This window comes from Salvia hispanica, chromosome 6 (genome assembly GCF_029641045.1).
Source record: "Salvia hispanica isolate PSC_SH4W2 chromosome 6, Shi_PSC_v1, whole genome shotgun sequence".
Taxonomy (NCBI): domain Eukaryota; kingdom Viridiplantae; phylum Streptophyta; class Magnoliopsida; order Lamiales; family Lamiaceae; genus Salvia; species Salvia hispanica.
Window position 1 is genome coordinate 18,894,550 of NC_142697.1, and position 27,289 is coordinate 18,921,838.

Consider the following 27,289-nt stretch of genomic DNA (forward strand, 5'->3'; position numbering starts at 1 on the left):
AATTCATTCAAATCCAAAATAAAAGAAGAAAAAGCAAGAGCATGATGATTACTCACTTGGTCAAATTCGAGGGTAAAATCATCGAAACTACTGTGACAAATAAGGCTAATGTGGCTGATGATTGGATACAGAGTATCAAAAGGTTGTTGAAGCAACATCAAGGTCTTAAAATCATTGGAATGGGCTGCAAATTCATCCATCATCCAATTCTGTCTATGAGCAATAAAACCGCACTCTTGCAGCTATGCTTCCAAACAAAAGCCCTCATTCTTCAACTCCTACACATTGATTCCATTCCTCAATCTATGATGGATTTCCTCAGCGACTCTAACACTACGTTTGTTGGCATTGACATTCGGAACAACTCAAGAAAACTTCTAGAAGAGCATGCAGTCCACGTGAGCCGTATGGTGGACATTCATTTTCTGGCTGAGAAATGGTTTCCTGTGAGCTATAGAGGTAAGCCTAGCATGAGGGCTCTAGCTTATTGCATTGTTGGATTCTCAGTGAGGAAATGCAGAAGCAATGCTAACATCAAAGGAGACTGGGAATCGAGAATTCTTGATACAGAGCTGGTCGAGCAAGCATGTGTCGATGCCTACACGTCTTACATCATTGCTCACAAATTGCTTAAACATGGCTAGCTATAGGCTATAGCATCATCAATGTGTAGTACTCATTTTCCTTTTACGTATTATTTAAAAATATGCAGTTTTAGTTTTGGTTGATTCATGACTAGAAATGTTGCAAACACATAATTAACACTAAAAAACAACCTGAAATGTAAATCCCACAGTTGTGTTTAAAAAGCTTACTGTTAATAGGAAACTAGGGGAAATAAGTTAAAACAGAGAGAGATGTGTATATATAGGTAGGTACCTACTGCCTACATCTCAGAGACCTTTCTCGAGCATAGCACGGACACGCATAGGCAATCCGTAGAGGCGGATAAAACCAGCGGCATCTGCTTGATTGTAGATGCTCCCGCTCTCGAATGAGGAGATGTCTTGCCTGTATAGACTGTTGGGACTTTCTCTGCCTGTCACTGTAACAGATCCTTTGTAGAGTTTGAGAGTCACGGATCCAGTAGTTGTCTTCGTGACTTCCTTCATGAATGCATCTATTGAGTCGCGGAGCGGATCAAACCACCGGCCAGCATATACTAACTCAGCATACTTCAATGCGAGGAAGTCCTTGGTTTGGATGGTCTCACGGTCAAGTGTTAGAGACTCGAGTTCCTGTGCTGCAGTGAAGAGGATAGTCCCGCCTGGAGTTTCATACACACCACGGCTCTTCATCCCAACGAGGCGATTCTCTACCATATCCACACGGCCAATCCCATGCTTCCCACCAATCTCATTCAGCAATGTGAGTAGAGAAGCAGGAGAGAGCTCCTTTCCATTTACAGAGACTGGGAGACCCTCAACTATACCGATCTTCACATATCTGTATGGAAACTAGAAGGATAAGCATATCTCTGAAACAAAATAATTTGCAATTGCAAACAGGAGTTAGTCACAGCAGTTTACTCTGGTTCGTTGGGTGCCTCTTTCGGGTCAACAGACATCATGTACATGTCCTCCTTTGGCTCATTTGCTGGGTCCTCCAAAATGTCTCCCTTTAAGTTTAGATATTACAAGCTTGTTAACATTTGGTAGCCGGAGAAAACGTTCACACTTCAAACCACAATGCGCTCACACAGATGTAATCATGTAGTAATAAGCAGACTTTAGGGAAATGTCCCTTTGGTCCATATATTCATAGCTCATCATTCAATCAAGTCCATATTTATGACATGTTATATAAGTCTGATAACCATAAAAACACTATTTAGAGCATTGAAACAAGAAAATTTGTAGAAAATTACCTCATGACTGAGATGCCACAGATTCCTATCTCTGCTGTAGATTGATTTCTTAGTGACAGGAACAGGCACATTATGCTTTGTAGCATATTCAATTGCATCTTCTCTTCCAGTAATTTCCCATTCCCTCCAAGGAACAACGACAGTGAGCTCAGGATTCAGAGCAAAGAAAGTGAGCTCAAAGCGAACCTGCAACCGGTGAAGGTTAAACGGAAAGTGCACAAATGAATTAGTAATCAACTATCACGAAAAATTCCAAGCATACCTGATCATTTCCTTTCCCTGTACATCCATGAGCAACAGCATCAGCTCCTACCGCTTTGGCAACATCAACCATTGCCTGCATTGTTTCCAAACACACTTCACTGCCTAAAACAATTGCCTAAATTTGAAGCTAAAATCTTCGAAGAAATGCTGAAGGAATAGACCACGTCTCATGAAAGATAAGCTAACAATGAGGAACCACAAACATTTTGAAATTTAATGACTAAACTTCATCTGACATGAAATTAATACTAAGACTGAATATCCATCATTATACTACACCTTAGCAATAACTGGACGAGCCATTGAAGTCCCAAGCAAGTACTTCCTCTCATAGATGGCACCAGCCCGCAAGCATGGAAAGATAAAATCTTTGACGAATTCTTCCTGGAGATCCTTCACCACTAGTTGACACGCACCGCTAGCCTTGGCCTTCTGTTCCAAACCTTCCAATTCTTGCACTCCCTACAGAATATCATATCCAAAGGCAGAAAGGACCACAACAAACTACTAGTTAATACAATAGTATCAAACAAATTATTTCACAATTGAATAGGGTACTCAGTTTTGTATGAAGGGGTGCAATTTGTTTAAACTTACTTGGCCAACATCTGCAGTGAAGCAAACAACCTCACAGCCATAGTTCTCCCTGCAATGGACACAACAAAAATCAAGAAATAACACTACGAAAAAAATTAATGAAATGCATTGGAGAGATAGAGAGAGAGTAAGACACCTAAGCCAAGGAACAATCACAGAGGTATCCAAGCCTCCACTGTAGGCCAGCACAACCTTGTTCAGTTTCTTTCTCTGCACATTTCCACCCACACTAATGGAAGCCATTGATCTTTAATTACTGCATTCAATCATATTAGATGACATAAATGTGATGTGCAATTTGTTTCTATGTACCTATTCAATTAATCACAAATGAATAAAAGTTTGCAACTTTTTTACATAACACATACAACAAAGTTCAGAAAAAAAAGTTATGGCATGGGCAGCAGAGAATTACATTCAAACAAGAATAACAGGAATGCGCGAGAGAGTGGGCGATTGATTACCGGTGAAGATGACGGCGGAGAGTGAGAGAAGCAATCCACACTAGGTGACGATTTGCACAAATGAAAATAATCGAATCTCAGTAAATATGAATAAATTTATTTGTGGAATGGAATCATATGCACGACAAGTGGAATCTATTTAATTTTCTTTTATTAAATGTGATATTTCAAATCCTTCTTGATAGTATAGTGATGCTTCCTTTTTTAGGCGATACGTTTTTGAAGATAAATTATTTAATTAATATTACTATATTCTACCAAATTTGAAACTTATTCTTTTTTTGGCCAAACAAGTTTGAAAAGTAAAATTTACTTATAACAACGTAGGTTGTTAATTTTCAAGATGATAAATTGGATATTTACAAATTACTAAAGTGCTGTCAAAGAAAAAAATTAATATTAATGCATTTTATCTATACGAAACGAATTTTAAAGTAATAAGAAGGAGTATAATAATATTGCTATGAATTGGGATACTTTAAAATATATAAATTGAATTATGGACCAAAATTTGAGACGGGACTATATATTTAGCTTTTTTTTCACTTGAACATTTTCACACGACTTATTTACGCATTTAGTCATGCTTTACCACAAAAATATACTACTCCTCCAAAGTACTAGCTATTAAAACAATCGCCTCATTAAATAATTACTCCTACTACGGAGTACTACTATATAGTACTTATTTTCCCCACTCCGCACATACACACCATAAGCACACATGCATTTCGTAGAGTTGAGAAATTTTTTAGTGAATTAATTAAGGTAACTCTTGTTTGAATTTGAAATTGCCAACTTTGATTAGTGTTGTGTTTCATTTAGGTTAACCAAGTTAGGGTTACTTTTCAAATTAGATTTTGATAAAATTACTCCAAATTTATATTTTATTTGTTATAAGAATTATATCTGTGTGTGTAAACTTGTACGTATTGTGTATGATCCACCTTACAAAATACTATTAATGGTGCAAAGGGAAAAGGTGAAATGGAAAAAAGAAGAGAAAATGATGCTGGGTTTGTAATTGTACTAATTAATGGGAAAGGATGAATAGTCCATCAAAGAGCAGCAGAGGCCATGAAGATTCCCAAAACCAGCCTTCTCCTTCTCCTTCATTAATCTTCACACTAAGGCAGCTACTATCACACTCTACTCCACCGATGCTGGCGCCGCCGTCCTCTAATAACTCCGCCTCCCTTGAAACAGCTCCCACCACCAATAATATCAATGATGCCATTTTGTTGATGCATGTGTTTGTTTGTTTGTGTTTATATAGCTCAGCTCATCAATTGCTTGTGATTTTTGTATCATGACTCATGCATTCATTTGTATTTCTAATTTGTTCATGCCAACCTTCACCATCCTTTTCTTTTCTTTTGCATTTCCTTGTCTTGTTCAATTTTCATGAGTTGGCCAACGCCTTAAAGACTACTACCTACCTAAAATCTAAATTGGAATTATTACCAGGGTAAATAGCCATTTAAATCACTAAGTTCGATCAAAATCTGGTCTATCACATAAACATTAAAAACAGAATGTTAAATCACCAAGTTTCAATTTTTCTAGATTGTCAAACGAAAACTTACGGCGCTGTTCATACTCCCAAACACTCTTACCCTTCAATTTTTGAAACCTCAATTCTCCAACACTATTAACATGTTGAAATGGATAGGAGCTGGATCAAAACTCTTGTTCATCGACCCACTTCCACAACCCTATATATGTTTAATACATCCTTTATTTTGTGCTATTTTATTTTTATGCATCTGTGTTTTCATAATTCTTTAAATTCATATATATTTAATACTCTTTTATATTTTTTGTTCTAAAATATTAGAATTCTTGGCTCAATTCAATATAACATGCAACACATTTATATTTGATATATGATACTATATATTAATTCTAAATGAATTTATAGTTTTGATTTTTATTATTTAATTTACAAAATTTTAATTTGTATAAATCTCTAATTTTTTGGAACATAGCTATTGGACCTCAAATTAAAAAAAATTGATCTTAACTCGTCTATTTAGTATCTTTTTTGCACCCTAAGTGTCCTATTTCCTTCTTAATCTCAGCCCTTGGATCCTTGAATTGGATGGTTGTGATCAATGCATTATTAGTCTATAATGTTGCATTATTAGCCGTTGTGCATTATTAGAATGAAAATGTGCATTATTAAATGACACGTGACATTAATCTTACCGTCAGATGACAAAATCGTGGGGCTAGGATTAAGAAGGAAAAAGGACAAAAGATATGAAAAGGATTTGAATACATCCCTATATATATATATATATATATACGTATATATAGTCTCATTATCCACAAATCCACTCTTAAAGACTGAAGCTACTTGGGATGTGACAGTACAAGTGTAGTGTGTGTGCAGTGTTGCGATATTCAAATAAGGCAGGTTCCCCAGATCCAGCAAGTCCACTAGATCACTTGGTCTAGGAACTCGTAGGTTGTGCGGAATCCCGGTCGTCGGACACACAAGTACTTCCCCGCTTCAAAAACCCTCAACCACTTTACTAAACCTAGTATAGGGAAGTAGGGATCGATCCCACAGAGAAGGATGCGTAAGACTCGTAATCAAGGATTTGGGAGTATTTTTGGTGTTGGCTGCTGCCACGCATTTTCTTGGGTTGAGGAAAATTAAAATTAACTTGACTTGGGAATATTAGAAAGAAACTTAACCTAACAGCTAGACCTAGGAGATAATTCTACGGTGGGACCACATCTAAGAAAAAGCAGAGTACGACTGGAAAGTGGCAGAATAACTAACTCTCGTACTAACTGACAGTGACATCGTCTTCTACAACCAAATTCGCATAAAACTTCTTGAGAAAACACATAAGCAAATCAAAAACAGGGCTACTAACTTGAAATCAAATCTATGCATAAATAACGAAGAACTTAACAGATCTGCATACCTAGACGAAGTGAAATAGAAAACAAAGGAAATAAAACAAGTCTATCAACTACTGTTTCTTTCACACGCCAAAACCAACTTCAGACGCTAAATCCACTCCGGATCCAAGCGTCCGACACGGACGCCAAATAGAAGAAATTCTCCATCACGTCAGATTTACAAATTTAAGCTCCGAACACTCAATCAACCACAGATCTGTCACCAAATTCCACATCAAACACCTCAATAACGAAATAAGCAGAGATCGACATAGCAATTTAAGAATTACGCTAACAGCAGAGAGATCTAAGCAAAATAACTTGAAATTAAACAGCTAAACTCAGATCCATGAGCGATAAGCAGTTAAACACCATCAACATCAAAGTCGACTCCCAAAAGTGAAGTTCGACGGTGGAAACTAGCAAAAACAGCTGAAATTAAAACAATTGTATCTTCGCCCTCACTAGGACGGTGTTACCAAACTCGAGATCTTTAGAAAGTACCCCACCTATCACGATTATCCCCAGAATTTTTCCCAAGTGTGTGTGTAAATGTATGAGCTAAGAAGAGTAAAAACTGTCTCTTGCGCTGCATGCTCCTCTCTATTTATAGGCGTTTTAGTGGGTCCAGCGAGGAATTGATAATGACTTTGTTGCCCTCAGCTGTAGACTCCCTTTATCACGCCAATTTCCTCGTAATTCCTGCTCATTTCGTTCTATTCTCCTGCTAGACCATCTCCTCCATAACTTCCTCGATCTAGCCATTTTCTTCACACACCTGGCTTAGTAAACGTGTTAGACCCAGCAAATTATAACATTACTTTGCACATACCGATGCATGAAATTAGCCTTATCAAACTGCTCACACTTAAACCATACTTGTCCTCAAGTATAAAGACAAGAAAAGAAAAAGAATAAGGCAAATTTCAAGCGAGGTTATCTCTTGACCGACTCCTAGACCTAGACTCAAGAAAAACTAAGAAATATAAGAAAATCACACAAACACGCAAAACACATATATACATGAGCTAGTTTCAATTTTAGGCATCTGTCCCCACAAGATTAAGGTCATTCCAATAGTTTGCACTCCTCCAAATAGGCCCTTTCCCTTCCTTTACCTAGCCAATCTGTCAGCTTGTCATGATAGCTCTCTACTTACCCAATTGTTAGGTTCACTCGATCACTCATTCCTCACCAGGGATGTTAGGATCGATTCTCTCTTAAGTTAATGCTACACCACTGAAGCGTTGGGTTATGAGAGTTTTCTCCTTCCTGGGTCAGGCTATCATTATTCCTGTTTTAGACCATTCCCCCCTCTGGACTTCGTCCAGCTTATTCCTCCTCTTTTTTTTTCTTTTCTTCTCTCTCTCTCTCTTTTTTTTTTTTTTTTATCTGGACTTTGTCCAGCTTGTTCCTCCATTTTTTTCTCCTGGACTTCGTCCAGCTTATGCCTTCATAACCCAATTCCCCATTTTTTTCTTTCTCCTTCATAGCTCTTCTTCCCTAAGCATTCAGTGGTGGCCCTTAAACATTTGTTAGCTCAAAGTTATCTGAGGTTTATAACTCACTATATAGTAGGGCTTCACAACTAAGTAAGTAGAGGCATTCTCCGTCATTCTCGCTTCATTCAAATTAACTAGGCTCATTTAAGGAAAAAGCTTTTAAGTTGAAATGCCTCCTATCTTCAATTACTTTCACTAAGGGAATCATGCCATATTAAATCCACTGGCTCATGTGACAATACTTAAAACTAACAGACTCTTAACATGTAATACGGGTAATGCATTGACTCCTCTCCCCCTCCCACTTCACTCAAGCTTATCCCTAAGCCATCGTCGTGAAGGGGGGAACAGAGAGATCAATGCAAAACTAAAATCATAAAACTTCTCACACTTAGACCAAGCAATGAGCTAAGTGGGAGAAAGACACAGAAAAACATAAAAAAAACAAATAAAACAACAGAAAACACGAACTTCTCACACTTAGACCACGCAGTGGGCTAAGTGGGAGAAGATATAACAAGTGATAAACACATATATAACAGGTAGACAATAAAAAAAAAGAAAAGAACGAAAAATAAAAGTTACTTGGTCAAGAGATGTTTGATCATTTCTGGGGCTGGCTCCCTCGGGAGCCAGACTGGGGTGGGACTCCGGGGCGGGTCACTTTCACCTTCTTCCTAGCTGGCTGCTCCAGCTCTTCTTCCTTCTGCTCTGGGATTTCCGGTACTGACTTTCTCACGATCAATTTTGATTTTGGTGGGGCTGGAACTTGCACGGGAATGGTCGGGGAGATCATCTGAAGCGACTGCCGTGGTCGCTTGACGGAGGGACTGCTATGGGTGGGCTGCCTGACTTCACTGCTGGACCCAGGAGTTGTCCTCAACTGGGTCAAGGGGAGCGTCTGCTGCATCCACTTCAACATTTTCATTGAAAGCTCCACCGCTTCCGTCATCCTATCATTCTGTTTTGCACATTTCACTGCCAAATCAGCAATATTTCCCCTCAGGGTCTGCACTGCCTCCCGATTTCCCATCAATTCGTTCCTTATCCCACCGAGTTCCTTCATCATATCCTTCCGCATTATCTGCATCTCCTTTTTCATGTCCTGGACTTCCTTCCGCAGCTCCTCGATCTCTTCACTTGGCATAGCCTCTTCTGCTTCCTCCGGCTCCGCCTTCACCTTGTCTCCTAAAGAATAAAAGAGAGTTTTGGTGCCTTGAGTCTGCAGCAACCCCTTGTTGAAGAAATAATCAACACTGAACACCTCTGGGGGGTCGCACATGACTACAAGTGGAGCAGCCTTGGCAATTCTCATTTCTATATTCCTCTGGAGGTAAGCGCCGATGAGGTGGCAGGTGTACATATGACGTCCTGGGTTGCTCGTCATCTGGTGGCACGCCTGCGCCATCCAATATCCGAGGTGCACCTTAACACCCTCTGCCATGCACCAAGTGAAGTAGAGATCGGTAGTAGTGAGGGCTGAATTCGCACTGCCCATCAAATTGTAACTGATAAATGTTTGAGCAAAACGGAGGATCCGATCTTCGATGTGGGAGGCCTTGGAGTAGCTGGATTTAAAAGCCCCTGATTTAGAGTGCGTGACCAGTTCCCATGCTGTCTGGACTTTGAACCCAGGTGTGTTCTTTGGCATCCCCACCATCCTGTCGTTCCAAGCCCCCTCTTCATCTTCTTCCTTAGTGAACAACCCCATCCGTAGGGACCACTCCCTAATGCTCAACTCGTGTTCCTGATTGAAGAGTCTGAATGTGATGGAATCCGCGTCCAGGTCTGAGGTATTCTTCAAACGAAAAGTGGAGAAAAACTCCCTTGCCAGATCCACTGGTACCCTCTCTTGGCTGTGCTGCAACAGCCACTCAAACCCTATTGCCTGGATATAGGCGCGGAATTCTTTGTCACATGCAATCATCTTGAGCTCCCTCTTGCTATACTGTTTTCCCGACTTGGCCATCTTTCCTGCGCTGCATCGTTCCTTGTACACCGCGATTCTTTTCTGGTCGTCAAACTGTCTCATCTCCTCCAGCAAGCTCTTAGTCAGCCAAATCACGGGGCGTCCGGGAATTGGCTCTTCCCCAACCTCCTCAGAGTTATAGCTTGGCTCAGGGATAGGCTCCTCGTGCTCGTCGACAAGGGTTTCCTCGGTCTCAGGGGAAAGGGTCTCCTCGACCTCCTGGACGGAGGGAGCTTTCCTTGACCGGGTAGATGCAGTCGCCGGCGCCTTTCCTTTTCTTGCTTTCTCCTTGGCCAAGCGCGCCTCTGTCTCTGTCGCTTCAGGTATGAAGTCATCAACTTCGTCAAGGAGGCTTCTCCTGGTGCGCCTCCTTTCGGCCCTTTCATCAATCTTGGGCTCACTTGTTTCCTGGTCATCAACCAGGTCCACGATCAATTTTAGCCCTTCCTCGGGCTCCGGTTCCGCTGTCGAATGTAGATCTGACTCCGCCAACAGCTTTTCTGGGGTTATCCCCTCTTCAACCACCATCGGGGTTGCCCCCTCGATATAGATGGGGTTCTCCCCCCTGACATCTCCTGGAATAGGGGTTTCTCCCTCAGTAGTTGTTGCAAACATAGGGGTTTCCCCCTCAACAGCCTTCTCAAACACAGGGGTCTCCCCCTCAGCAATTTCAACAGAAACTGGGGTTTCCCCCTCACGAACTTCAAACACAACAGGGGTTTCCCCCTCACATATCTCAACAGCAATAGGGGTTTCCCCCTCAAGAATTTCATCAGCAGTAGGGGTTTCCCCCTCATACATTTCCCTACCCTCAAGATTAGGGTTCTCCGGTACATTACCTTCTGTCTCCTTCAAGGTCTCGTCATGCGTCTGTTCACCGTCCTCAGATTGCCTGTGTAAAGCCTCCTCTGTCTCCGCTACTTGCGAAACGCCCCTTGCATGAGGTAGTTCCGCGACTTGCGATCTTGTTTCAGAGAGATTTGCCGGTGTTGCGGCCGAATCCGCCGTAATTGGCAGTGATGGTACAGTCGGCGCAGACGGCATCAGACTGGCGGTGAATAGGGCGTACACCTCCTTCGCTTTCTCTATTCTTCCCACCTTCTGTGTTAATTCGGCCAACAAAGTGGGGTCATACTCAGTTCCCTTGGTCGAATCCATCGGTATAGATCTGAAAGAAAACGAAAAGAACTGGGCGATTTTGTTGTTAGGGTTTCGTCTGTCTTTTAGAGAGAGAGTGAATAAAGAGAGAAGGAAGAGCAAACACAATTTTTTTTTTTTGTCTAATGAGGAATGATGGAGAGAGAAGTACGACGGTTGCCTTTTCTGGTGAAAAGATGGTGCGGTTGCAGGCGTGATGTAAGCAACCATACGTCTCCCATAATTATCGGCCAGAATTTGAAATTCAAAATATCCTTCCCCTCCTTGACTCCTTCCTTCAGGCTCTCTCCTGGCGAATCCCCTCGACCATGCCCTACAAAATAAAATTTGAAGATTCCAGACCCCTGGGTCGAGGTTAGGGCATAAAATACGGGTTCCCCTAGGAGTCTGGTGCTTCGAAATTATATACACATAAGTACATTTTTTTTTATCATCGTTTTTTTTTCTTTATTTATTTATTTTTTAGAGAAAAATTAAACTATTTACATGTTGTATTTCCGAGATTCCCTGGTTTAGTTGTGAATTTTCAAAATTATCAGCTTACCCCTTGACCCAGGAATTCATCGGAAATTACCCTCGTCCTTTTAGGCAATAATAGGGAGTGTGTGTAGTGGAATCTCGTCCACAACACACAACTCAGAATTATCCCTATAGACTTTCACTCTATGACCGTTTACAAGGAAAGGAACAGAGTTTGGAGCACTTCCCTGGATCTCTACTGCTCCATTTGCTCGGATGCCAACGGTGGTGTATGGGCCAATCCATTTAGACTTCAGTTTCCCTGGCATGAGCTTAAGCCGAGACTGAAAAAGGAGCACTTTCTGTCCCACATGAAGTTCCTTGACCCGGAGGTTTTTATCGTGCCATAACTTCGTTCTTTCTTTGTACCACATGGCAGATTCAAACGACTCCAGCCGAAGTTCCTCCAACTCTTGCAATTGCAACTTCCTCTCTTCTTCGCATGCTATCGGCTTCATGTTCATTTCCTTCACTGCCCAGTATGCCTTGTGTTCAATTCCTACAGGCAAGTGACACATCTTACCAAACACAAGTCTGTAGGGTGACATTCCAATAGGTGTTTTAAAAGCAGTTCTGTAGGCCCACAATGCGTCCCCGAGTCTTTTGCTCCAGTCTTTCCTTGACGGATTAACTGTTTTCTCCAATATCGCCTTGATCTCGCGATTAGAAATCTCTGCCTGGCCATTAGACTGAGGATGGTAAGGAGTTGACACTCGATGGTGTACATCATATTTCTTCATCAAAGCCTCGATGGTGCGATTACAGAAATGTGTTCCTTGGTCTGAGATGATGGCTCTAGGAACTCCGTATCTGTTGAAAATGTTATCCTTGAGAAATTTCGCCACCTCCTTTGATTCGCAAGTTGTAGTGGCCTTGGCTTCTATCCACTTAGATACATAATCCACTGCAACCAATATGTAGGTATTCCCACAGGATGACGGAAACGGTCCCATAAAGTCCATTCCCCACACATCAAAAATTTCGCACACGATCACTGGGATCAGAGGCATCTCATCTCTCCTTGAAATTCCCCCTGTCTGTTGGCATCTCTCACAACACTGGCAGAATTCGAAAGCATCCTTATTCAATGTTGGCCAATAAAATCCGCTGTCTAGAACCTTCCTCACTGTTTTCCTTGGCCCAAAGTGGCCTCCACATGCTAACGCGTGGCAATGATTTAACACATCTCTTTGTTCCCATTCGGGAATGCAACGCCTAATCACTTGATCTAAGCACATTTTCTACAGGTAAGGATCATCCCAAAAATAAAATTTGGATTCGCTTCTAATCTTCATCCTCTGGGCCCGGGAAACTTCTTCTGAAACGGGCATCTCTCCTGTGACCAAGTAGTTGGCTAGATCAGCAAACCATGGTTCTGCATTCAGCGTGCGCTTCCCTTTATCTGATTCCCCTAGATCGGTCAGAGCCAAAACTGCTTCCCAGTTAGGTGGTCTAGGAAATTTCTCCAAAAGGTACAAATGTTCCTCGGGAAAGGCATCGAGTATAGCCTCTTCTGTTTCTCCTTGGAAGATTCTGCTCAAATGATCTGCTACCCTATTCTCCGTTCCTCTTTTATCTCGTACTTCCCAATCAAATTCTTGTAAAAGTAACACCCAACGGATTAACCTTGGCTTCGACTCCTTCTTAGCCAGTAAGTACTTTATTGCTGCGTGATCCGTGAAGACTATAACCCTTGACCCAAGAAGGTAGGGTCGGAATTTTTCAAAGGCATACACGATGGCTAACATTTCCTTCTCCGTGGTGTCATAATTCTTCTGAGCTTGATTTAGTGTTTTGGAAGCATAGAAGATCACATAGCTTTTTCCATCAATTTTTTGTCCTAAGACTGCTCCCACAGCGAAATCGCTCGCGTCACACATTATCTCGAAAGGATGGTTCCAGTCTGGTGCCCTGATTATTGGTGCTGATACTAACCTGTCCTTAAGCAGCTGGAACGCCCTCTCACATCCTTCGTCAAAGACGAATTCAACATCATTTTGTAACAACCGAGTGAGTGGTTGCGCGATTTTTGCAAAATCCCTTATGAACCTCCTATAGAACCCTGCATGGCCTAGGAAACCTCTCACCTCTTTTTGATTCGTAGGGTATGGTAATTTTGATATCACATCCACCTTTGCCTTGTCTACCTGGATACCCCTCTCAGAAACCACGTGACCTAGGACAATGCCTTCAGTCACCATGAAGTGGCACTTCTCGAAGTTCAACACTAAATGCTTTTCCTGACGTCTCTGCAACACTAGATCCAGGCTGGCTAAACAAGCATCAAATGAGTTCCCATAGACGGTGAAATCGTCCATGAATATCTCAATGCATACTTCCAACAGATCCGAAAAAATGCTCATCATACATCGTTGAAAAGTCCCCGGTGCATTACACAATCCAAACGGCATTCTTCGGTATGCATATGTACCAAAAGGGCACGTGAAAGTGGTCTTCTCTTGATCCTCCGGATTAACGTAGATTTGGAAATATCCGCTGTATCCGTCAAGGAAACAAAAATACTGTTTGCCTGCCAATCTTTCCAGCATCTGATCAATGAAAGGCAAAGGAAAATGATCCTTCTTTGTGGCTTCATTCAACTTCCTGTAGTCGATGCACATCCTCCACCCTGTCACTAATCTGGTGGGTACCAATTCATTCTTCTCATTTTTGATGACTTATATCCCAGACTTCTTTGGCACCATATGGACATGACTGACCCACTCACTGTCAGGAATGGAGTAAATGATTCCTAGAGCAAGCAACTTCAATACCTCCTTCAAGACTTCCTCTCGCATGTTTGGGTTCAGCTTCCGTTGTGCATCTCGATGAGCCTTTGCACTTTCTTCCAGACGGATGTGGTGCATGCAAAGATCTGGACTTATTCCCACCAAATCTGAGAGAGTCCATCCTATTGCCTTCTTGTTCCTTTTGATGACCTCTAACAACTCCTTCTCATGTTCCTTGGTCAAGTTGCTGTTGACTATTACTGGAAATGTCTCGTCCTTCTCCAAGTAAGCGTACTTAAGGCCTGGTGGGAGTGTTTTCAGCTCTTTTTTCGTTCCATTCGTCTCCTGGGGCAAGGGATTTTTTTCTGAATTTTCTGGTGAAGTCTCTTTCCCTAACCCAGGAGATTTTTCCAAACTGGCCACATAAGCCGATCCCTTGGACCTAGCTGATTCTGGGTTCCTGCAGAATTCCATAATGGCCTCTATGAGCTCTTCATCTGTCAATTCCTCTGTGTTCACTGCTGCACACCATCCCACAACTTCTTTGTCAACCGAATGGCTCAACTCCGAGTTATCAATCTGTTCCTGTATCAATTCTGTCTCAAGATATTCTTGGACTAAAGGGTTAATAACATCAATAGCATAGAGATTCTCAACATCTAAAGGTCTTTTCATCCCCTCATCTATGCTAAAGGTATATTTTTCCCCATTATAGTCCAAGCAAATTGTTCCATCAAACACATCGATAATGGTCTTAGCCGTACGCAAAAATGGCCTCCCCAAAAGTACCCCACTGGACTCAGCAGACTCATTATCATTCATCTTGATCACGTAAAAATCAGCAGGATATAGAAACTCATGCACCTTGACTATAATATTTTCCAACACTCCTTCAGGGCAAATGCAAGTTCTATCTGCTAGCTGGATTACTACTTTGGTATCAACCATTCTTACCTCAGTTAACCTTTTATAGATTGAAGGAGGCAAAACATTTATTGACGCCCCTAGATCACACATGGCATGCTCAACCTTGATATCCCATAAAGAAATGGGTAATGTAAACATACCTGGATCCGTGCATTTTGAGGGCATCCTTCTTTTTTGTATCACAGCAGACACAGTTTCTCCAATCACAATCTTCCCATCTAGTTTGGTTTTCCCTGCAATAAACTCCTTGATGAACTTAGTGAAGGTGGGCATTTTCAAGGCTTGCAAGAATGGCAAGTTGATTTCCAACTTGCTGAAAATCTCCATGAGATCCTCTGTGTCATCCTTTATCTTCTTCGCCTCCCCTCGATATGGAAATGGTTTTGCTCGCTTTACTGCATTTGTGGAAGTACCAGCCTGGGTTTCATCAACTGCTTTGTTTCCTTCCCTGCTTACTTCCTCAGGTTCGGGGTCTAGGAAGAACGGGTCCCTTGGTCGAGGTAGAGATCCCCCTAAATCTTCCTTCTGGGGGTCTCTCTGAACAATGATCTCCCTTGGTTCAGCGCCTCCTTCTTGCTGTTTCTGACTCTGTTTCCCTTCTTTGGCTTGCATAGGCGCTTCCTCATCAGCTCCCAACGTTGGCCCTTCGTAACCCCGCCCAGATCTCAAAGTGATTTGACTAATATTTGCCCGGTCTGGCGGTTTGACGGTAGCAGGAAGTTTACCTTCATTCCCTCGCATCTCGTTCAAAGATACTGCGATCTGGGAAAGTTGTTTTGCCATCATGTCCATGGCGGCTTTTTGCTCTGACTGAGCATCTTGTAACTTGTGCACCATGTCATTGTTGGAATGTAGGTTACCTTGCATGAACTGCTGTGAATTTACCAAATCATGGACCATGTCATCCAAACTCCGTTGTGGTCTGAAGTTGAATTGACCAAAATTTTGTCCTTGAGCTTGGTTCTGTCGAAAATTTCCTTGATGATTGTTGTATTGGTTACTCGACCCTTGATTGTTGTACTGGCCACCAGACCCTTGATTCCCTTGATGGTTCTGTTGGGAATTCTGAAAATTGCCTTGGTTATTCCTTTGGTGAGGTGGCACATAGGAGTTTCCTGGGTTGTTTTGATTTTTGTTTCCCCAATTAGCTTGATCCTGATTCATGTATCCCAGCTGCAATTGTCCTTCTTGTCCCTTCCCTGGCCAATTGGGCTGCCTCTCCGGAGGGTGTGCAAAATTCGTGAGCTGCAAGGGAGGTGGCTGGCTTTGATCATGGTCAGTCCATCTGAAGTTTGGGTGAGTCCTCCATGGAGCGTCCCTCTGTCTCCCTTTATTCCAACTTCCATCGGGATTCCAACTTCCCATCGAACTTGCTTGAGCGTGGCACTCTCCTTCGTAGGGTTGACTGTAGTATGGTTGCAGTTGCCTTTCCTCTTGACCAAGGGATTTCTCATTTTCCACTGGAGCATGCGGATTGCATTTCTCGATCGCACTTAGCAAGGCCTTTTCCAGTTTATCGATCCTATCTTCCACCTTCTTGTCTTCTTGATCCATCACTGCATTAGCTGATCCTCTCCTCAATATGCTTCGCGGGTTATTATAGGCCTTCTTTGCCTCAATCAATCTCCCCAGCGTTTCCCTGGCTTCACTTGCTTTGTTCTTAGTAAAATTTCCCCCGCTCGAGGAGTTCATCAAGTCCTTTGATTCAGGGTTTGCACCTTCATAGAACAAATAGTAAGTCTCCGTTTCTATCATCCTGTGGTTTGGACAAGCATCCAGCAGCCCCTTGAAGTGGGACCAATAAGAACTTAGGGACTCATCGTATTCTTGTTTGCACTCCTGAATCTCCTTCTTCAAGGCATTCGTCTTATTAGATGGAAAAAAGTAATCCAAAAATTCCAGTTTAAAATCCTTCCACGTGTTGATCGAGTCCGGTGGAAGCCTCAGCAGCCAAGTGTTCGCCTCCCCTTTGAGAGCAAACGGAATTGCTCGAAGACGGTAGTCCTCTTCTGTTGCCTCGTTGGGTCGCTTCTGAATGCTGCATAGTTTACTGAACTCGTTCAGAAATTCATAAGGGCATTCATTCCTACGCCCAGAGAAAGTAGGTAGAACTCCAAGCACATTTGTCTTGATGTCGATCGACCTCCGTCGTGGATTCGAGACTATAGCATGAGCGGGTTCATCGTCAAGATGTGCGGTGAGCGACCCTATTTCCGGATCGGGGTCTAGTAGATGAGCCATATCTGGGTCCTTCTCCTCCTCGGTCTCGGAATGCTCTGGTTCGGTTGATGTCCCTGGATTCTCCTCTGTCGATGAATTCCACTCCTTTTCACTTTCTGACTCGAACGGGAATGGATCTTCCGTTCTCAATCCTGATCTAGTAGTGATGGTAGATGTAGATTGCTTGATTCGCCACTCGTACTGGCCACTCCCTGATCCAGATGAACTTGCCCAACTTCCAGATTGGAAGCCCGCTTTCATAAACTGTCAGGGAGAAAGAAAATAACAAAAATTAGAATATTTACACCAAATCCTTAATAACAGCAAACGCCATCCTTCCCCGGCAACGGCGCCACTTGAAGCTACTTGGGATGTGACAGTACAAGTGTAGTGTGTGTGCAGTGTTGCGATATTCAAATAAGGCAGGTTCCCCAGATCCAGCAAGTCCACTAGATCACTTGGTCTAGGAACTCGTAGGTTGTGCGGAATCCCGGTCGTCGGACACACAAGTACTTCCCCGCTTCAAAAACCCTCAACCACTTTACTAAACCTAGTATAGGGAAGTAGGGATCGATCCCACAGAGAAGGATGCGTAAGACTCGTAATCAAGGATTTGGGAGTATTTTTGGTGTTGGCTGCTGCCACGCATTTTCTTGGGTTGAAGAAAATTAAAATTAACTTGACTTGGGAATATTAGAAAGAAACTTAACCTAACAGCCAGACCTAGGAGATAATTCTACGGTGGGACCACATCTAAGAAAAAGCAAAGTACGACTGGAAAGTGGCAGAATAACTAACTCTCGTACTAACTGACAGTGACATCGTCTTCTACAACCAAATTCGCATAAAACTTCTTGAGAAAACACATAAGCAAATCAAAAACAGGGCTACTAACTTGAAATCAAATCTATGCATAAATAACGAAGAACTTAACAGATCTGCATACCTAGACGAAGTGAAATAGAAAACAAAGGAAATAAAACAAGTCTATCAACTACTGTTTCTTTCACACGCCAAAACCAACTTCAGACGCTAAATCCACTCCGGATCCAAGCGTCCGACACGGACTCCAAATAGAAGAAATTCTCCATCACGTCAGATTTACAAATTTAAGCTCCGAACACTCAATCAACCACAGATCTGTCACCAAATTCCACATCAAACACCTCAATAACGAAATAAGCAGAGATCGACATAGCAATTTAAGAATTACGCTAACAGCAGAGAGATCTAAGCAAAATAACTTGAAATTAAACAGCTAAACTCAGATCCATGAGCGATAAGCAGTTAAACACCATCAACATCAAAGTCGACTCCCAAAAGTGAAGTTCGACGGTGGAAACTAGCAAAAACAGCTGAAATTAAAACAATTGTATCTTCGCCCTCACTAGGACGGTGTTACCAAACTCGAGATCTTTAGAAAGTACCCCACCTATCACGATTATCCCCAGAATTTTTCCCAAGTGTGTGTGTAAATGTATGAGCTAAGAAGAGTAAAAACTGTCTCTTGCGCTGCATGCTCCTCTCTATTTATAGGCGTTTTAGTGGGTCCAGCGAGGAATTGATAATGACTTTGTTGCCCTCAGCTTTAGACTCCCTTTATCACGCCAATTTCCTCGTAATTCCTGCTCATTTCGTTCCATTCTCCTGCTAGACCATCTCCTCCATAACTTCCTCGATCTAGCCATTTTCTTCACACACCTGGCTTAGTAAACGTGTTAGACCCAGCAAATTATAACATTACTTTGCACATACCGATGCATGAAATTAGCCTTATCAAAGATCGAACCACCGAACCCTACCAAATTAGGGCTTTTAGATCTAGTTTTTTATGGATAAGATACAGAAATTTATAAATTATTTTCGCCTTGATCACGAGCCTATTTTAATTCATCTGAAGGTAAATAAGTCATACTAACATGTTACGAAGATTTAACTTCGTTCCAGAATATATTACTTCATTCTAGTAGGTTTTTACTTCATTCTAGTAGGTTTTTACTTCATTCCAGCAGGTTTTTACTTCATTCCAGTACGTAAATGTGGTTTCGCCGTCGCGTGCCGTTCTTTCTCTCTACAATATCTATCACCAACGCCATGACGCTAATATGGTTTAATAAACACATGGAATAATGTAATAAATTATTGGAATGAAGTATGTGCAGAAGCATTTGAAGTACAGAATGAAGTAATAAACCTATATAATGAAGTAAAATGGGCTTGTAATGAAGCCGAAAAAATTTCCACAGCAGCTCATCTCATCAAAAAAACTAGATCTAATGGCCCAGATTTGGTCTCTAGTTTGGTCTTTAAAATTGGTTCGACATTGATCACAACTCTCTCTCTCTCTCTCTCTCTATATATATATATATATATAGAGTAGTGATATAGGGCAAGTGCCTATTAAAGGCATAACTAGAGAATAAATATCAGCCACAAGATCAAGAAATCAAGGGCTGATATAAACCTATGTGATTTTTGAAAATGGAGGAGAAATCAGTTCACTATATTAAACATTTACTTCACTATAAGAAGGCGGGGGTATAATGGACATTTCACAAATGAAATTAGGTTAATCTCTCATTTACGTAATTCATCTCCCCGCCATCACTCCTCTTCCCAGCTTCTCGAAGTACCCAATTCAATCGAATTCGAGATCGAATCACCATCCCCGTGAATCGCACAATCGATTCCTTTTTCCGCATTTGCTTTGCTTCTCAACTCACTTCCAATCCAATCCAATTACTAAGTCTAATTCAGCCGATCTGAATGTTTACAATCGAAATGAAAATTAGTAATCAGCAATAACACTCCTTTGAATCGGTGTTCCGATTCGGTAGAAGTAAAATATTTTGAAATTGAAGTGTAGAGAGAGAACGCGATAGATTAGGACAATCTGTAGTGTGGATTTCAGTGCTAACAATAAAGAAGATCAAATTTATTTTTCTGGTACTTCCTTTGGAATAGATTACTATTTGTAAGATTTTTTACTAGATTTAGAAAAGCTTACCGCAATATTAAAGAGAGAAAATGTGCTTAGAGTGAAGTATTCCATGGTTAGAATGAAGTGTTTGTGATGCATGCTTAGAGTGATCTATTTTTTCATCTCAGTGAAGTAAAACGTGCTTACAGTGAAGTGTTTGTGATCCATGCTATTAGTGACCATTTTTTTCATTTCAGTGAAGTAAAACATGCTTAGAGTGAAGTATTCCATGGTTAGAGTGAAGTGTTTGTGATGCATGTTATTAGTGATCAGTTTTTTTCATTTCAATGAAGTAAAATCTGCTTAGAGTAAAGTATTCCATGCTTAGAGCTAAGTGTTGGTGATCTATGCTTATAGTGCACTATTTTTTCATTTCAGTGAAGTAAAATGTGCTTAAAGTGAAGTATTCCATGCTTAGAGTGAAGTGTTTGTGATCCATGCTTATAGTGCACTGTTTTTTCATCTCAGTGAAGTAAAAACGTTCTTAGAGTGAAGTATTATGATGCATGATGGTGCCTTTATTATGCTTATAGTGAAGTATATTGTGTTTATAGTGAAGTATAATATCCTTATAGTGAAGTATATACAGTGAATTGTTTTTGACTATATATTTAATTTCATATTAATCCTTTTTAGTTTCTATAAATAATAGGAAAACATGTTAATTTTTTGAAAGCTGTTGACATACTTAAAGAAAGACGAAGAGAAAGATCCAGTGCAGTGAAAGCAGAGGCTAAGATGATGATTGGAAGCTTGGCATTAATGAAGGCGAATATCATACCAATTTGATATTTTTAGCATGTTTCGTTTATTTCACTGTAAACCCTATTCGGTTCATTTAAATTCAATAGTATGTTTGTAACTAACATGTATTTTTATATAAAATTTTTAACTATTTAGTTCATAGCTATTTTTTCACAAATGAAATACTTATGCTTCTAAACAATATACTGTTCACAAATGAGCTACAACGAAATAAGTATGCTGAACAAAAAAAAAAAGTTTTCAACGAAACATAACTCATTAACAGTGAACTAAAACCATTAGAAAGTGAACTAGATACATGTAAGAAGTGAACTAAATATATGTAAGAAATTAGGAACGAATTCAAACTTGAGCTGAGCAAAAAAAAAAAATCTGCTACAAAACGAACCCCTTATAGTAAACTAAAAACAAGTAAAAAGTGAACTAAACATTATTTACAATGTGCTACATACACAACCAGTGGACATATTGTCAAGGACCTTCTTAATAACAACTTTGATTCCCAAATCTTGGCCTGTTACAATCAATTTGGGAGCCGCACCCATATATTTCACAAATTGGTTCAATAACCATGAAAAGAAGTCAGTATTTTCCTTGGGCAGAAGTCCAACAGCAAATGTCACGGGAAAACCGTGATTATTCTTGCCCATAAACGGAGCAAACATCATTCAAAACCTACATATTAAAATCATCATATAAGTACACTATAAAGAAACTTTAATTCACTGTAAGTGATATAAACTTCACTATAAGGCAGGTCACCACTATAAAGTGTATGCTCATTTTTACTTCACTATATGTTATATAAACTTCACTATTTTACATGTTTACTTCACTATATGGTATACTTCACAATATGATTCACTATAAGCATTGTATGCATCACTATAAGCATAATATAATTCACTATAAAGATAATATATTTCATTGTAAGCATATATCATAGTTCACTATATGCACAATATACATCACAATGTTCTCAATATACTTCACTGATTCACTATAATATCTGTCACTGTAAGCATATATCCTAGTTCACTATATGCACTACAAGGCATGCAGAATATACTTTAGTGTAAGCATATACTAGTTCACTATATGCTCAACATACATCACTATATGTTCAATACTTCACTATATGAAATATTCACATCACTGTAAGCGATAAATCAATGTTGTATAAAAAAGTCATGTTATACTTCACTGTTCGTTGCATATACTTCACTATATGAAATATTCACATTACTGTAAGCGATAAATCAATGTTGCATAAAAAGGTCATGTTATACTTCACTGTTCGTTACGTATACTTCACTATATGAAATATTTACTTCACTATGAGCAATAAATACACCACTCCAACATAATATGAGTAATATTAGAACTAATCATGTTGAGCAATTCACAAAACACGTACACTTTAATTTAAAGCATATATACATCACGTTAACCACTAAATACCTCACTCTAATGTCTTTTCACATCACACTCTCTAATATGTTGAGAACAAACACAGAGACTTCAGCTTCGTCAATTTAACTTATAATAATTGATAATTACCTCTAGATCAGTTTCTCCATGCTCTTCCGACAAATAGTAATCATAATCGAAATAATTCTCCAATGATCGTATCAGAATTGAATCCATATGATTAGGAATTCGGATGTTGCTGATCAATCACGCTGGAGGAATGAATCGTGATTAATGAATCAGAAAATATCGTGCTGGGGGAACAAATCGTCGATGATCAGTTGCGTTGGACGATTCACGATGAAGACGATCGGAAATCTGAAATAAAACAAGATGAATAATTTAGGAATCACACAATTAACGATGAAGAACAAATCAAGACGATTCACGATGAAGAACAAATTTTGAATTTGGAAGAAATCGGCGCTAGAATTTTGGAAGAAATCGCGCTTTGAATTTGGGAGAAATCACGTTGAGTTTGAGATATTGAATTCACGTTGATATATTGAATTCCGAAAATACCCTTGGGCTATTATTTTTAACAAAAAACCTGAAAATTTGTTTAACCTATAAGATTAAATTGGAGTAACAAGATGTGTGGCTGAGATTTATTCTCTAGTTATATACTTAAAATTAGTTAGACCTATATATAGGGGTGCACTAGGGTGCCACCATAGATAGGATAACACCATACCACCAATATAGTCCGTTAGATCTCGTTTATGGACGCCTAGGATTAAGTTTCGTGAAAAAATACGGGTTTGCGGTCTACTGTATTAGATATTGCAGTCTACTGTATTAAATATTGCAGTCGTGGTAAACTGCAATATTGTTGTGGTAAGACTGCAATATTCAATGAATAGCACTGCAATTTGGTAACATAAAATTAAAAATTTCCTATTTTACCCCTCCGTGTTTTTACACGTGGCAGCATGACAAGCACACGATTTTCAGATCCAATGGCCTAGAATGGTGGTATGATGTTACAATAAAGATGGTTGTCATCTTAACACATCCCTATATATATATATCTAGGGATGTATTCATATCCTTCTTTGGTTTAATGTTCTATTCTCCTTTCTAATCTTGGCCATTCATTTCCTAGATCTAATGGCCGAAAATTGGGCCTGATTTATATTTGTTTATTAAATAAAAAAACTGAAATGGGCTTATGTGGTAATCACATTGGAGACGGTTATGGTAAGTGCATGATTATCTCAATTCAAAGATTGCAGCGGTTTATTCTCTGATTCTAGAAAATATTTCTTCTCTTTAACCTCTATTCTTCCATCATTCTCGATTTTTTCTCTGATTCACATATCGATTCATCATTCTAGAAAGATTGCACGGTTTATTCTTTGATTCACATATCGATTTTTTCTTTTTTTTTTTATACTTCTCGTCGTCGCCATATTGGAGCAGCCCCGTATCGTGCCATATTATCGTTTTCGTGTTCTTCAACAATGGAAGAAGGTATGTTGTTATTAATTTGATTATGTAACTTGAAACCATCCAGTAGGCTTTACCGGTAATTGGTGGATGTGGTTTAGGGTTTAGTGTTTATTTTATTTTCTCGGCTGCTGTGTTATGATGTACGAATAGTAGTCTTTTATGTATTGGAGCAACCCCGTATCGTGCCATATTATCGAATTCGTGTTGTTCAACAATGGAAGAAGTTAGTCCAGTAGGATTTAGTAGTAATTGGTGGATGTGGTTTAGTATTTTGCTTAGGTGACAAGTCTCATGTATTAGGGTTTAGTGTTTATTTTTGTTTTCTCGCCTCTGCTGTGTTGCAATTCTGGATTTATATAATGTACGAATAGCAGTGTATAATGCATTTTTTTCTTATATGTAATGTATGGTTGATATCATATAATGAAAATAAATTCTGATATGTTTTTTTTTTTTGGTTTTATGTATAGTGTTCGTTATACCTGAATGTTCTCCACAATTGAAGCCTGTGGTTGGTCAGAAGTTCCAATCCCTAGATTTTGCTTTTGCGTTTTACGATGTGTATGCCCGCACTGTTGGTTTTGATACGCGCAAACAAGGAATGAGGAAGGCGGACGGTGTTACTACTTGGTATTCTGTCGTATGCAATAGGTAGGGCAGCAAGAGGTCGAACAAGGAAGACGAAGTCAATGCACGATCTGGTTTCACTCTTAAACGCAGGTGGCTGTCCAATGCTTAAAGAGATGGCGAAGGAGAAAGATCTTAGTAAAGGCAAGAGGAAAGTTTGATGTGTTTTGTACCTAAAAAATTAGTTTTCGTCTTGTATTCAGTTTTATTATTTGTTTCGTTGTCTTAGTTTTATAATTTCTAGCGCTGTGAACATTTTATGCATAATAAATTTGGATTTTTCGGGAGTTAATGTGCATTATCGAATAATAGCCTTGCATTAATAATGATTTTCTATGCATTACTCCCTTTTTTAATACCATTATTCCACTACTTTGTTAACTTGCTAATCGAATAATAGCCTTGCATTAATAATGAATTTCTGTGCATTACTCCCTTTTTTTATACCATTATTCCACTACTTATGTTTACGTGCATTATCGAATAATACCTTTGCATTAATAATGATTTTCTGTGCATTACTCCCTTTATTTATACCATTATTCCATTAATTTGTTAACGTGCATTATCGAATAATAGCATTGCATTAATAATGATATTCTGTGCATTACTCCCTTTATTTATACCATTATTCCATTAATTTGTTAATGTGCATTATCTAATAATAGCCTTGCATTAATAATGATATTCTGTGCATTACTCACTTTATTTATTCCATGGCGGGCCAAACAGAAGTTCCTCAAAATCCAGTGAATAATTTATCCATTATCACTTTACTACATCACACACTAGTAGCGAAATATGCTTTAGTTATCAGGTGATATCTACGGTTCAAAACAAGTCGTCCTTTGACCAAATCAAAATAAGTTATCCAAAAACAACAGTCTTAAAGTTAACGTCAATAGCGTTTCTAATGATTACTTTTGCAATCAATCCAGCCCGCTCTTGAGCAAACTCAACCCGACGCTGCTTAGATGCTGTCCAGAATATGAAAAAGATATGTATTAGAACAAATAATGTATACGTTACAGCAAATAATGCACCACATCTATTAACCAATGCACATAACAAAATATTTAATGTATAAACCAAATTATACTAAACAATTACTTCCTATACTGCAACCTATACCACAAAGTGCAAAAATTAGCAATTTCTCAATGAACACAGAGTTCGAATCCAATGAAATGGACAATAATGTACAAGAATGATAAAATAATGCATCACCTTCACTGGGTTCCGGTTGGCTTTTGTACGACCGACCTCTTTTAGTCATTCTATATCTGCGCGACAATATTGACGAAATCAGTGATGTTTCAACCATAAATCAGTGAGGTTTCAACCATAAAATGACGAACAATGTAAATATTGGTCAGAAATCCACTATACACTTCCATATAGCTTACAACCCTAAATCAAATGACAACAAAGGACAACATAACTTAATATACTCAGAATGAACATAACCCTTACTATAATGGTCGCAATTTCATCTTTTTCAAGAAAAACGAGCAAAATAATTTTGTGCATTATTTCCAATCGAAACTCAAAGGACAACAAAAACTGTGAATCGGCTACTGGTTGTGTTTGTAAACGTCGCCAATCGAGGTTTAGTAGTGTTTCTACCTAAAACATATACGCACCTTTTTTGTGTCCAGGAGATGATTCGACTATCAACCCACACCGCGAACCAAAACAGCAGCTTTTGTGAGATAGTATCGGCGGTCGACGGCGATTTGACGGCGAAAATCGTTGCTGAATTTGAATTCGAGTGGAAGAGAGCGGCGGCTAGGGTTTCTCTTGTTTTTGAATTAGGGGAGAAATTGGGTTGAGAGAATGTTGATGGGATGGAGTGAGAGAGAGAGGAGATGAAAGGTCGATGAAAATGCCGCGTAAATATCGCACCTTCCGTTTTGAAACGTCTGGGTTAGTATGTTATTTTACTGCTTTACCCTTATAATGCACGAAAATGAACTAATAATGCAATACGGAATAAGATTTGTCCTTTTAATCTAGTCCATCCATTCCATCAATCTAATGGTTGATATTAAGAAGAGAAAAGACACTAAGGGTGTGATAGGACCCTAATGCTCCCCTATATATATATATAGGGATGTATTCATATACTTTTCCCATCTTTTGTTCTTTTTCCTTCTCAATCTCCACCATCCATTATCAAGATCTAAGGGCCAAAAATACGGCCTGATTGAATCATTTTTATTCATTAAAAAATAGAAAAGGGCATTTAGGGGATACTAGTTTACGTCGATTATGGAAAGTTCATGATTCTCTCATTCACAAAATATTCCAGTGGTTTTTTTCAAGAGATTATAGAATTATTCAAGAGATTACATAATTATTTCTTCTCAATTATTTCAAGAGATCATCCATTCAACCAATCCAGCGGTTTTATTCTCCATTGAAGAAATTTCTGGTTGTAAAAAATCTTGCGAAATTTGCATTGTTTTTTATTCTCGTTTAAATTATAATTTTTTGGAGAGTACCGTTAATTTTTTCTGTACGAATAATTACTTCTATAATGGAAGAAGGTTGTTCTTCAACAATGGAAGAAGGTTATGCTTCAACAATGGAAGAAGGTAACCTTTTTAGAAAAGTCTATGATTATTGTCTCCACGTTTCATTAGTTCACAATCAGAGATATTATCGTTGGGCTTGGATGTAGTAAGTAGGGATTAACACAACCCTTTTCGATTTTCTGTAAGACTTGATTGGTACTAGTTCCACAATCGTTTACAAGGAGCATGAGTTTACTTATGGTCTCGGCTAGGGTTTAGAATTGAGGCGGGCAGGGATTTATTAATGTATAATGTAAAGTATTGAATAAATAATGCACGTTTTATTT

General features: G+C 39.5%; 2 protein-coding genes across 2 annotated transcripts; one reads left to right on the top strand and one right to left on the bottom strand.

Moving 5' to 3' along the window:
* The first annotated feature begins 41 nt into the window (after positions 1–41).
* On the top strand, positions 42–644 carry LOC125206339 (3'-5' exonuclease-like). The gene has a single exon (XM_048105607.1). It carries the CDS (start codon positions 42–44, stop codon positions 642–644), a length of 603 nt encoding a protein of 200 aa, XP_047961564.1.
* Positions 645–742: 98 nt separating this feature from the next.
* On the bottom strand, positions 743–3,338 carry LOC125203831 (argininosuccinate synthase, chloroplastic). The gene is made up of 8 exons (XM_048102308.2): positions 3,193–3,338; positions 2,865–2,984; positions 2,729–2,777; positions 2,411–2,593; positions 2,130–2,204; positions 1,868–2,053; positions 1,530–1,618; positions 743–1,446 (listed from the first exon to the last, which is right to left on the bottom strand). Exons 2-8 carry the CDS (start codon positions 2,969–2,971, stop codon positions 894–896), a joined length of 1,242 nt encoding a protein of 413 aa, XP_047958265.2. The 5' UTR covers positions 2,972–2,984; positions 3,193–3,338; the 3' UTR covers positions 743–893.
* Positions 3,339–27,289: the final 23,951 nt, after the last annotated feature.